This window comes from Podarcis melisellensis, assembly GCF_964234715.1.
Source record: "Podarcis melisellensis genome assembly, chromosome: 5".
In the NCBI taxonomy this organism is placed as follows: domain Eukaryota; kingdom Metazoa; phylum Chordata; class Lepidosauria; order Squamata; family Lacertidae; genus Podarcis; species Podarcis melisellensis.
This window is the reverse complement of record NC_138537.1, coordinates 86,133,667-86,146,654: the sequence shown is the minus strand read 5'-3', so window position 1 is coordinate 86,146,654 and position 12,988 is coordinate 86,133,667. Positions and strand designations below refer to the sequence as shown.

The following is a 12,988-nucleotide window of genomic DNA, read 5'->3' as shown; positions in this document are numbered from 1 at the left end:
TTACCGGTTTCCATGAGATCCTTATGCTCAATCAAATGAGGGCCGAACTGGAAATCGTCGTATTCTATCCCATCCAAGCACTGCAAACAGAATAGGGGACAAGACAGAAATCTTACGACACATTTGGCACAAGTGTGACAGAAAGGCCACAGAATTACAGTGAGGGGGCGGGAAAGTATTTGATCCCCTGCTAAATTTGCCCGTTTGCCCTCTGACAAAGAAATGACCAGCCCATAATTTTAATGGTAGGTTTATTGTAGATGTGAGAGACGGAATAACAACAGGAAAACTCCCCCCAGAAACCCAGAAGACAAAAGTCAGAGATTGATGTGCATTATAATGAGTGAAATAAGTATTTGATCCCCTATCAACCAGGCAGATGTCAGGCTACCTGGTATCTTCACTGTATGTAACAAGCTAAGATTGGAAGCACCTGCTGTAAGGGAAAGGTCTTACCTGCAATCCCAGCTCGTTACAGCACCTGTACAAAAGACACCTGTCGACAGAAGCATTCAGTCAAGCAGATTCCAAAGTAGCCACCATGACCAAGACCAAAGAGCTGTCCAAGGATGTCAGGGATAAGATTGTAGACCTGCCCAAGGCTGGACTGGGCTACAAGACCATTGCCAAGCAGCTTGGTGAGAAGGTGACAACAGCTGGTGCGATAATTCACAAATGGAAGAAACACAAAATAACTGTCAACCTCTCTCGGTCTGGAGCTCCATGCAAGATCTCATCTCGTGGAGTTGCAACGATCATGAGAACAGTGATGAAGCAGCCCAGAACTACACGGGCAGAACTTGTCAATGATCTCAGGGCAGCTGAGACCATAGTCACCATGAAAACAGTTGGTGGACTGAGATCTTGCAGAGCCCGCATGGTCCCCTTGCTCAAGACAGCACATGTACAGGCCCGTCTGCAGTTCGTCAATGCACATCTGAATGACCCAGAGAACTGGGTGAAAGTGTCGTGGTCAGATGAGACCAAAATTGAGCTCTTTGGCATCAACTCAACTCACCATGTTTGGAGGCAGAGGAATGCTGCCTACGACCCCAAGAACACCATCCCCACCGTCAAACACGGAGGGGGACAAATTATGCTTTGGGGGTGTTTTTCTGCTAAAGGGACAGGACACCTTCACTGAATCGAAGGGACGATAGACGGGACCGTGTATCGTCAAATCTTGGGTGAGCACCTCCTTCCCTTAGCCAGGGCACTGAAAATGTGTCGAGGATGTGTATTCCAGCATGACAATGACCCCAAACACATGGCCAAGGCAACAAAGGAGTGGCTCAAGAAGAAGCACATTAAGGTCCTGGAGTGGCCTAGCCAGTCTCCAGACCTTAATCCCATCGAAAATCTGTGGAGGGAGCTGAAGGTTCGAGTAGCTACACATCAGCCTCAAAATCTTACTGACTTGGAGAGGATCTGCAAAGAGGAGTGGGACAAAATACCTCCTGAGATTTGTGCAAACCTGGTGGCCACCTACAAGAAACCTCTGGCCTCTGTAATTGCCAACAAGGGTTTTGCCACCAAGTACTAAGTCATCTTTTGCAAAGGGATCAAATACTTATTTCACTCATTATAATGCACATCAATCTCTGACTTTTGTCTTCTGGGTTTCTGAGGGGTCTTCCTGTTGTTATTCTGTCTCTCACATCTACAATAAACCTACCATTAAAATTATGGACTGGTCATTTCTTCGTCAGAGGGGCAAACGGGCAAAATTAGGAGGGGTTCAAATACTTTCCCCCCTCACTGTATGAAATACATAAACTCAAGACAAGCCGATGCACAGGACTAGCTTTAAACCATTTGCTAAGGGTATGCGATAGCTAAATGAAGCCTCTATTACCAGACCCAGGAGACTGAATCCTGCACAATTAGGATTCCCACCTGCTCCGGAAACAGAATTTTTTCAATAAAGCATGCTAACACTCTTCAGGGCTTCCTGCTATGGAAAGACAAGAGGGGGAGGGGCCAGGTAGCACCACCCCCACAAACACCAATTTGGAAGCCTCAGGAGAGCTTCAGGATGTTTTTAAAAAGTCGCCTACCCTACCGAGTTTCAGGAAAAGCAGGTGTGATCATGCCTCCCAACTGGAAAGAGGCAAAACAGTGCCTTATGGCTAGGTGCAAAGGGCACTCTCCTTCAGTGGCATAGCGTAGGTTGTCAGCACCCGGGGCAAGGCAAGTAATTTGTGCCCCCTAACCTGTGGATTTGCGCCCCCTACCCCTAACCCCCAGATGCTGTGCCCGGCCCCCCCATGCACCCCCACGCTACGCCACTGCTCTCCTTCGCTGCTTAGGGAAAAGACAGAGCAGCCTCTAGCAGAGACTTTGGTTTTACCTCCCTCCAAAGACACCAGCAGGTAAAACAAAAACAAACAGAGATTTGGGGTTTTTCTGTCTCTCAAAATGAGTATGCTGCCCTTCTTTTGTGGACAGGCTCTTTAGGCAAATAGGAGCACAGTCTTATCAACTGCTTTCACAATATTTATTATTCTTTATTCAATTTATAATACCACCCTTTATCAAAAGATCCCAGGGCAGTATACAACATTAAAAACACATTACAGAGCATCAATGATAAAAACGTAATAAAAAGCCTACTGACATAAGACAGCCTAATCGTAAAATAGTCAACATAATAACAGTTTGTCTCCACACACACTTTCACAGGCCATAGATTATTTAATAGTCGTAAGCCTGGGTAAAGAGGAATGTTTCTGCCTGGTGCCTAAAGATATGTAGTGATGGTGCCAGGCAAGTCTCTCTGGGGAAAGCATTCCACAATCAGGGAGCCACGACAGAAAAGGCTTGATTGTAATAATAGTGCTTGATTGCAACAATGCCTCAAAGTGGTTTACAATTCAAACTGGTACTGGATTGTTTTATTCCTTGTGGCTTAAGTCGTTCCAGTGCGTGTAGGGGTCAGATGGGATGACCATGAGGAATTATAGAATATACATCAAGCCATCGTGTCCACGATGAAGACATCGTGTTGACTGGGTTTGATATATTGACGATAATTTCTGATTAAATCCCACAAGATTCTACATTCATGCCCTTTTGCCTCTACTGCCCATTCCCCTCTTCTTCATGAGTCACGTACAAACTTCGACAGCCAGGCAGGCATCCTGGGCCATAAAGATAGTGGGCAGGCTCCTTTGAAGTAGCTTCTTATATATTAATCTTAGGATGTTAATCTTAGGGCCAGGAAACAGGTTTTACATTAAGGGGATAATGGTCACTGTCCTCCTGGCCATCCTTCTTATCATATGTATTGATTGTTTATGACTTCCGGGGTTGCCAGGTGCTCTTCTTTCTGTTCTTTGTTTACCCCAGAAATATTTGTGCTTAATTAGTTTTAGTACAGTGGTGCCTCGCAAGACGAAAAGAATCCGTTCTGCGATTCTCTTCGTCTAGTGGTTTTTTCGTCTTGCGAAGCAAGCCCATTGACAGCTTAGCGGATTAGCGCTATTAGCGGTGTAGCGGCTTTTAGCGATCAGCTGTTAAGCGGCTTATCAGCGGATCAGCTGTTAAGCGGCTTAGGAAAAGGGGGGGGGAGCAGAAAAAAACGCAGGGGCTCGCAAGATTTTTTGTCTTGCGAAGCAACCCCATAGGGAAATTCGTTTTGCGAAGCGCCTCCAAAACGGAAAACCCTTCCGTCTAGCGGGTTTTCCGTCTTGCGAGGTGTTCGTCTTGCGGGGCACCACTGTAGTTTAACTTCTCCCCACGTGGGTTTGTGGAAATGCTCAGAAGAAATCTGATTGGTTCTTTTGAACAATCTGTAAAAAGTTATTTTGTGAATAAAAATAGCCTGGGCCAGGGGCTGCGGAAATCTGTAGGAAAAGCACAGAGACACGATTATACGCACCCTTCCCAGAGTCTTGCTGGTTCAAGTCTCTGTGTGTATTCTTATTAATCAGAGTTCAATCCTTCCTTTACTTTGCGAACGCAACAAGTGCGGGGTTTTTTTTAAAAAAAATGGTATTGGCACTCACCATGAAGCTGTTATAGTAAGTGCCACACTTTTAACATTTGGAGAAAGGGAGGGGATGTTGTCAGTACTGTGTACCAAGTACCCCCAGCAAAAAAAGCACTGACTAGTTCTATTACTTGGCCATTTTCATCTTCTTGCATGTTATTATAATACTTAGAAAGGCACTCATGGCCACTATCCATCCAGGGCAAGGAGCTGCGGTTGTCTTGGGCACACAAAACAAATAAAAAACAAACAGAGATTTGGGGTTTTTTCTGTCTCCCAAAATGAGTATGCTGCCCTTTACTAATCGGCAATGTTAACCTCTGGAGACTAGAAGCCGGAAGGGGAGCTGCAGGGAAGCCAAGCGGCCCCGGTTTTTTTGCATATGGCTCAACCTGGGAAATGGGGCGGGGAAGTGGGGGAATTTCCACGCCCTCCCACCCCAGCGAACAAGATGAGCCCCGAGGGACCCCTTTGTGGGCGACTCACCGCGGGGTAGCCGTCGCAATCCATGGCCGGTCGAGGCGGCAGCAGCAGCAGCAGCAGTCCCGGAGTTTAGGGCTTCCTGCGAAAGAAAACGGAGAGCCCGAGGAAGGCAAGAGGAGACGAGCGAGCACCGCCTCTGCTGCCGAAAGAGCCTCCGGCGGAAACTGGGCGGGCGAGGAAACGCCGATGGAAAGTCCCTAGAAGCCCAGCCGAGTCGGAAGGAGGGAGGGAGGGGCTGGCTTTGCTTACTCTTCCCGACGGACTTGGCCCGGCCCCGCCGACCCGACTCTACCCGCTCCGCCTGCGCTCCAGAAACCCCGGAATATCCACACGTGCGCTCTGCGCCCTGGGCGCACAGCCAGGCGCCCCGACGGCGCTTTGCGCGTCTGCCGAGGGAAAGACAAAGCGAGCGATCGCCTCCCGGGCAGGCCACTCGGGGCCTTCACCTTCCCTTGCTCCCGAGTAAGGGGAGTGGGAGAACCCCTGCTCTTTTCTCCCACTCCGGGGAAACAAGCACCCGCCACCCCCGATGGGGCATTTCGGGATAGCAGAAACTCCGCAACAAGAGAACAAAAGTGCTCCCCTAGGAGTGAATCCCAGCGCCCCCACCCCCTATCCTTCCAGCTTGTGGGCATTTAAAAAAGACCCACCGGAATTAGAGAAATCGCAGTAGTCCAACCCCACCTGCAATGCAATTAAAGCACTAATGAAGTAGAGAGATCCGCACGCGCGCACGCTCACTTTCCACTGGCAGAGGAAGGACGGTGGGCTTGGAGATAGGGGAACTGGCCTGGAGACCCTTAGAGCCGCTTACCTTCGGGGCAGAGACCCTCCGAGGCTCGGCGTCGCGTCCAGTCTGGAGTCCTCTGGGTGTCCCCCTCCCTGGGATAAGACACGCCCTTCCTCCCTCTTTCCCCCCCCCTCGAGGGTTCTTAGCAATCAGCTGACCGCCGCTCTGAAGGGGCGGGGATTCGTTGCCCGGGCAACGGCAAGCACGCCCCGCGCTCCCGCGCGCGCCCTCGCCAGGCGGGAGGCGCAAAGGCCGCTGGCAAAGGAAACGCGGAAGAGGCGCAAAGCTGAGCTGCTGATCAGTTTCTGCGCCCAGTTCAAAGTCCTGATTTTTGACCCATAAAGGCTTAAACCAGTGCAATAGATACAGGGTGGGGTGGGAAGGACGAGTGGGTTTTTTGCCCAGGGTGAGGCCTCCAGAGAGGCGCCATTGAGGCTCCCAACCTCTGTGGTGGGGGTGACTGCATGGGGGGCCCTGCCAAACTGGGTCTTTGACCTGGGTGAAAGAAAGCCTAGTTTTGCCCCTGCTTAAATAGCTCAGGTCCACACTTCCTCAAGGGCTGCCTCTCACCATATGAACTGAGGTAAAGGTAAAGGGACCCCCTGACCATTAGGTCCAGTTGTGGCCGACTGGGGTTGCGGCGCTCATCTCGCTTTATTGGCCAAGGGAGCCGGCATACAGCTTCCGGGTCATGTGGCCAGCATGACTAAGCCATTTCTGGCGAACCAGAGCAGCGCACAGAAACGCCGTTTACCTTCCCGCCGGAGCGGTACCTATTTATCTACTTGCACTTTGACGTGCTTTCGTCATATGAACTGATCCGCTGTTTATTCGAATGCCCCCTCCACAAGAAGCCTGAAGGGTGGCAACACAAGAAATGGTCTTTTCTGTGGTGGCTGCCTGGCACATATCTTTAGGTGCCGGGCAGTAACTTTCCTTTGTAACCAGGCCTTTGGCATTTAGTTATCTGGGGCCTTTTAAACTTTGGGGGGGGGTATTTTGTTTGTTTCTTTGTTACTATGTTGTGTATTTTTGTGTTTTTATACTGTGATACCCGAGTGGAGAGCAGTGTAGAAATTAAATGTATGTATGTACTGGAAGGAAAGGATCGTGGGCTGTACTGTAATGTTAACAATCCTGCTCCTGAATTCTAAAGTGTACTGAAGAGGCAGGAGGCGGCCCTTATTCAGTGGGAATGGGAAGTCACACTCTGCACATGCTCAGAGTTATTTCTTTTTTGGGGACTCAGTGGTGCCGTTACTGAAAATGGGACTCCTATGCGGTGTCCTGGAGAGCACTTTTCGCAACTGGAGTTCTGGGAAGGCAAGACAGTGAAAGAGCCTGCCTGTGATGAGGAGGTGGAGGTACATGGCTTGTGAAATTAAACAAAACTCAGTTTCGGGGAAGAGTTGCTTGAGGAAGGGTCAGGAGGAGTATGTTCATCTTTAATAACAACTATGCTCCCATCACCTCCTGGCAAATAGAAGGGGAAGAAATGGAGGCAGTGAGAGATTTTACTTTCATGGGCTCCACGATCACTGCAGATGGTGACAGCAGCCACGAAATTAAAAGACGCCTGCTCCTTGGGAGAAAAGCAATGAGAAACCTAGACAGCATCTTAAAAAGTAGAGACATCACCTTGCAAACAAAGGTCCGTATAGTAAAAGCTATGGTTTTCCCAGTAATGATGTATGGAAGTGAGAGCTGGACCATAAAGAAGGCTGATCGCCAAAGAATTGATGGTTTTGAATTATGGTGCTGGAGGAGACTCTTGAGAGTCCCATGGACTGCAAGAAGATCAAACCTATCCATTCTTAAGAAAATCAGCCCTGAGTGCTCACTGGAAGGACAGATCCTGAAGCTGAGGCTCCAATGAGCCACCTCATGAGAAGAGAAGACTCCCTGGAAAAGACTCTGATGTTGGGAAAGATGGAGGGCACGAGGAGAAGGGGACGACAGAGGACGAGATGGTTGGACAGTGTTCTCGAAGCTACCAGCATGAGTTTGACCAAACTGCGGGAGGCAGTGGAGGACAGAAGTGCCTGGCGTGCTCTGGTCCATGGGGTCAGGAAGAGTCGGACACGACTAAACAACAACATGCTTTCTAATTCCAAATTGTTTATTCTGGCCTCCAAAAAAGGCATAAGTCTGAAATGTTGAAAGATCGAACTTGAACTTGTTGCCCAAAAGCAAAACCAGGGAAATGGCTTGTCGTGACATCAGACTTCCTCTGCTCTGGGTAAATTCTAAACATTCAGCTAACCTTTTGAAGAGGGCAGTCCTATGCAGTTTTACTCATAAATGCATAAAAGCCGCTTCCCTCTTGTGATCTCTAGCAACTGGTATTAAAAGCACACTGCCAGTAATCATGGATAGCCTTAGCCTCTGTGAATTTGTCTAATCCTTTTAAAGGCAGGGACGCGGGTGGCGCTGTGGGTTAAACCACAGAGCCTACGGCTCGCCGATTGGCGGTCGGCAGTTCGAATCCCCGCAATGGGGTGAGCTCCCATTGCTCGGTCCCTGCTCTTGCCATCTTAGCAGTTCGAAAGCACGTCAAAGTGCAAGTAGATAAATAGGTACCACTCCGGTGGGAAGGTAAACGGTGTTTCCGTGCGCTGCTCTGGTTCGCCAGAAGTGGCTTAGTCATGCTGGCCACATGACCCAGGAGCTGTACGCCGGCTCCCTCGGCCAATAAACCGAGATGAGCGCCGCAACCTGAGAGTCGGCCACAACTGGACCTAATGGTCAAGGGTCCCTTTGCCTTTACCTTTTAAAGCCATCTCTTGCTATTTATTTTATTGCCTAAGATTTATATATCATTTTTTGGGGGGGAGACGGACTTCTACCTATGTCTCCCCCCACTTTTTACTATCTCCCCCACCCACACTTTTGCAGGTCAGGAATACACAACTCCATAGGTTGAAGAAATCTTATCAGATACATTCCTTCTCTCTTTAAAAATGGCTGGTTTATCAGTAGGTCTTAGCAGGCGGGTGGGGGAAGCTGGGCCAACCAGCCTGGAGAGATTTTACAGGAAATATTCCACAGAAAAGGCGAGGCAGCACAGAAGGACACCTTACCAAGTGGTCACAAGCCCATTTTGGCAGGTATCCCTTGTTAAGTGGTTTTATTCAGCCAGTCACAGGGAAGGGTTGTTGTTGCAGGAGAGACACTGAGGGAAAGAACAGGGAGAGCAGGAGCAGCGTGCCAGAGGAAATTCAGAGTGGAGCTGGCAAGAGAGGACAGCCACACCCCAGGAGGAGAAGGAGACTACATAGGGAGAAAAAGGAGGAAGTTACGGTACATTCCAGTAATCCAGGAATTATGTATGCATGGACATCTGCAATATTTTGGGAGAGAGGTGGTAAAACACTCAAAGTAAGGAGCAAGCAAATTCCTCACCAGAATATGAGGAAGGGGCAATGATGTCAAATGTTACTTCTACTACTGTAATTCCCCCCCCCCCATACCCCCAAACTCTGGGGAAAAAACACATTTACACAGTTCTCAAAAGTCTGGATTTGGCAGCCCTGAAGTTTTAGCAGAACCCCTAATCAGAAAAGAAACAATTACCGTAAATTCTCGTTTTGAAATCCTTTTCCTCCCCATGTTAGTGTTGGGAGTCAATTGCCAGAGAAACGAGGACCTGGAAACTGTTTCCCTGTTGGCCAACATGATAATTATGTTATTCCCCGGAGGTTCCGAGGACAGGCTGGGTATGGGATGGCTCCTCCTCTCTTGCAGGTCCCCGAGAATAGAAATTCGGGGGGGGGATGTGTTTTTTCCAGTCACAGGCAGCAAGCTGGAGGCTTGTCATGTTGAAAGGCTGCAGTGTTTTGCCCCTTGTACAGCAGACTCTTAAGGATAGTGGCAGCCTGCAGTCGAGCAGGAAACAGGGAGATGGGTGGGATGCAACCCCCACCTCCTGTCCTGCACATGCATAGTAGGGGAGTGGGCTGCCTCGATTCGAGAGAGAGGCGCAATGGAAGTTCTGATGCGCATCTTTGGTTGGTGTACAAATGCTGCACATAAACCTTACTGCAGTGGTACCTCTGGTTACGTACTTCATTCGTTCCGGAGGTCCGTTCTTAACCTGAAACTGTTCTTAACCTGAAGCACCACTTTAGCGAATGGGGCCTCCCGCTGCCGCCGCACGATTTCTGTTCTCATCCTGAAGCAAAGTTCTTAAGCCGAGGTACTGTTTCTGGGTTAGCGGAGTCTGTAACCTGAAGCGTATGTAACCCGAGGTACCACTGTAGTCTAATTGCAGGGGAAATGGTATGGAGAGAGGCAGGCAGGAAGTTGTGAGCAGGGCGCTGCCTCCAGATGGGACTGGCAAGAGAAATGGTGGATAGATTGAAGCTGCTTCTACTTGCCTGCTTGGTCCTGTCCCTTTTACTTACTCTGGTTAGGGTCCCAAAAAGGTAATAGACTGAGACAGTGCTTGTATTAGATGGTGGTCGCCAGACCTGCTGTTCCCAGTGTGCCTCCAAATGGAAAGGTGCCCCCCTAAGTCTGTAGACTAAGTCTGTACCCTAAGTGGTATAGGGTGTGGAAGATGCACGTTCAGGAGCTCCTCCTGCCTTTTAATCAATAAAGGTAAAGGTACCCCTGGCCGTCAGGTCCAGTAGCGGACAATTCTGGGGTTGCACGCTCGTCTCGCTCTATAGGCTGAGGGAGCCGGCGTTTGTCGGCAGACAGCTTCCGGGTCATGTGGCCAGCATGACTAAGCAGCTTCTGGCAAACCAGAGCAGCGTATGAAAACACTGTTTACCTTCCCGCCGGAGCGGTACCTATTTATCTACTTGCACTTTGACGTGCTTTCGAACTGCTAGGTTGGCAGGAGCAGGGACCGAGCAATGGGAGCTCACCCCGTCACGGGGATTCGAACTGCCGACCTTCTGATCGGCAAGCCCTAGGCCCTGTCGTTTAGACAACAGGGCCACCCGCCTCCCTTAAAGGTAAATAGTCCCTGCTTTGAAGGCCAGGGAAGCTGCCAGGGGAAGGGGGGGAACAAACCTTCCTTCGCCCAGTTTCCCTGATCTAAATCCCACCATGAAGCTCCTCAGAACAAATAATCATTTTCCAGAGGAAGGATCTTGGAGAAGAACAGATCTCCAAGATAAGTCACAGGACATGGGGCGTGGGGGAGAGGGAACACACACACCACACCATGTCTATGTTTTAAATTATTGCACATTCATTGTATATATTACATGTATAAAATATTCAGAATGGTCCTTTCGAAAGTATATACAGGTCAACTCAATTCAACTGAGGAGCAGCTCCAGCTCCACTAAACATAAAGCAGCAAATGGGAAGAGAGGAACTTCCAATTCACCAAGTTCCCCTTTGTATTATTATTATTTTTTAAGAGATACCATAGGGGCTTTCTAGATGATGTCATTTTTCATTTTTGTTTTGAGGGTGTGAAACAATCACGCAAGCTGCAGTTTGGGCGTCACATGGGATTCAGACCTATTTCCCCCCCACCGTGATGCTGTTAACTGTCGTTATACTAAATTTCCCCAGTCCTTATTTTGCCGCAGTTGACCCGAGTGCAATTCCTCCCAAAGTGACGGTGTCACTCGAAATCACGAGTGCTGTGTTGTGGCGTGCCGTTGCGCAAGCTGATATCCAACCGTGCCCGAGATATCATTGGTAAGAAACGACACATTTCTCCCCAGGTGCGCCATTTTGTAAACATACAAAAATGTTTGATCCTTGATTTTAAGAATCAGTGGGTGGGGGAACCTGTTGCCCTCTGGGTGCCGTTGGACTCCAGTTCCCCATGGCCATGGGTCAGTCAGGCTGGAGAGGGAGGGGGGTGCAATCCAACAGCATCTGCAAGCTCTGCATCTTTGCTTTGGGCAGTAGGTACTTCCCCACTATGACACATAAGCATAGACTCATCCTTGCAGCCCTTTAAATATTGTTTTCACATGGCAAACCTCAAGTCTAACTCCTCATTCCACAGCAACAGCTTGCTGCGTTTTTCGTTTTCTTGTTCCTTTTTCAATTTCCACAGGGTCTCCATCTCCGCTCCCTATAGCACACACGTTTTCCAGCGCCAAAGCAGCGATCCCGGCCTCATCCATTGCGTAGGACAGCATATCACACTCCTGGAGGAAAGCTAGCATGGGGTATCAGGTTAACAGGAGCAGGGAGGCAGGGGGGGATGCAACTGGAATGATTTGGTGAGATTTGTGCACTTTGGTCTTGTCTCGAGATAGTATGTCGTAAGAAAGTGAAGCTGCTCTGCCTGGTACTTTCATCTACTCGTTCAAAAGAGGAGTGCGAGGCAGAAGCAAAAAAAATGCTCCAAAAATCTTGCTTTTATCATTACCTAGGAATCAAGGCCAATTTGTCTGTTACAAGAACAGTGGTGTTAAAACTCATGTGGCTCCTTTTCATGGCGTTCGAATGATGTTACAAAGAGGATCTTGGAGGGAGGGCCAATAACATGTATACCTAACTGCAGACACATGCCATATATTTAAAAGCACATTCGACACACATTTAAAGCACGTGAGTCCCCACGAAAGAATCCTGGGATCTGTAGTTTCACCCTTACAGAGCTACAGTTCCCAGCAACCTTAACAACTGCACTTTGCGGAAAGCTATGTGCTTTCAACGTTTGTTGAATATGCTTTAAATGTGTGGCACAGATTGACCAGAAACGCACAGCTCTTACAATGTAAGAACTCAGCCGTGTGTTTCAGGCAAAGGTTCTGTGAACCAGCTTCTGGGAAGTTTTGAACGCCGTCTAGCTGAGCGCTCCAAAGATTCTAAGGCACACATCTTTGGGACTTTCATCCCACACATAAATCTTTAGAATGTACACAGGGCAAAGTAACATGAGACGCAGACCTGAGAAACCCTGCCTGAATAATCAAGAGTAGTACAAAAGCAGCCTGTGAGAGAACACAGATTTCAGAAATACTGAAATTCCTGAACAAAACACTACTGAGCATATTAAAGGCATTTCGGTATGGAGTAAAGCACCGGGTGAACCTCAGTCTTGTCTTGTTCCACAAGATAAGGGTGCAGAATCTGACCAACTTTTGTGATGGCTTGGAACGCACCAGTTTGTCTCCCTAGGTCTGCAGACTTTCCAGCTAGCTCTCTGCTGGAAACAAAACAAGTATCCCAAAGTCCTTGCAGTTTTAGAACTGCATTTTCAGGGATGGGGAACAGAGCGAAGAAAACCAGGAGGGTAGTCCCCGTTGAGCTCTTTGGAGGCAACAACCGTTGCTAGCACCTAGAACAGGGAGAGGATGACATCTCTAAGGAAGCTACGCAGAAGATTTGGGTTTTATAGCAACAGCTCACATCTGATTCCAGGTCCCAGGTTAAAAAGAAAAAAGTCCATGTCCGCTGTGGGTCTGAAATCCAGGTCTCTTCAATCCAGGTACTAAACTGCAGGTGCCAAAAAGGTGCGCTGTGCCACCCAAAATGAAATCTTTCTTACTCTTGTCAAATGGCAACAGGTACCCCACCTACACCTCTCAGTATTGCCGTTTTTCATCCTCTCCCTCCTCTTGCGTGCATTGGAAGGAGAGTCTTCGATCCAAGGATACAGAAATCTTGCTCCATAAAGGCCACTGGTGATACTGGAATGTGGCTATGCCTTCAGAGCAAAATACCCAGGGCACTGTTAGTGTGGCACATAGGCAAAATAAATACAAGAGGTGATTCTTAAGGCAAGTTTCACAACAATATTC

General features: G+C 48.7%; 1 protein-coding gene across 2 annotated transcripts in view; it reads right to left on the bottom strand.

The window, feature by feature from the left end:
* The window catches only part of NFKB2 (nuclear factor kappa B subunit 2), an 89,077-nt gene that overhangs the window by 42,312 nt on the left and 33,777 nt on the right, over positions 1–12,988 (bottom strand). Inside the window, exons 1-3 of one of the 2 annotated variants that reach the window (XM_081913554.1) lie at positions 5,289–5,397; positions 4,478–4,553; positions 5–80 (exon numbers count right to left, since the gene is read on the bottom strand). In XM_081913554.1, the coding sequence (XP_081769680.1) occupies positions 5–80; positions 4,478–4,501 (100 nt within the window). In that variant the 5' untranslated portion in view covers positions 4,502–4,553; positions 5,289–5,397. Of the gene's footprint in view, positions 1–4; positions 81–4,477; positions 4,554–5,288; positions 5,398–12,988 lie in introns of those variants that run through there. The other variant, XM_081913555.1, reaches the window with a different exon arrangement.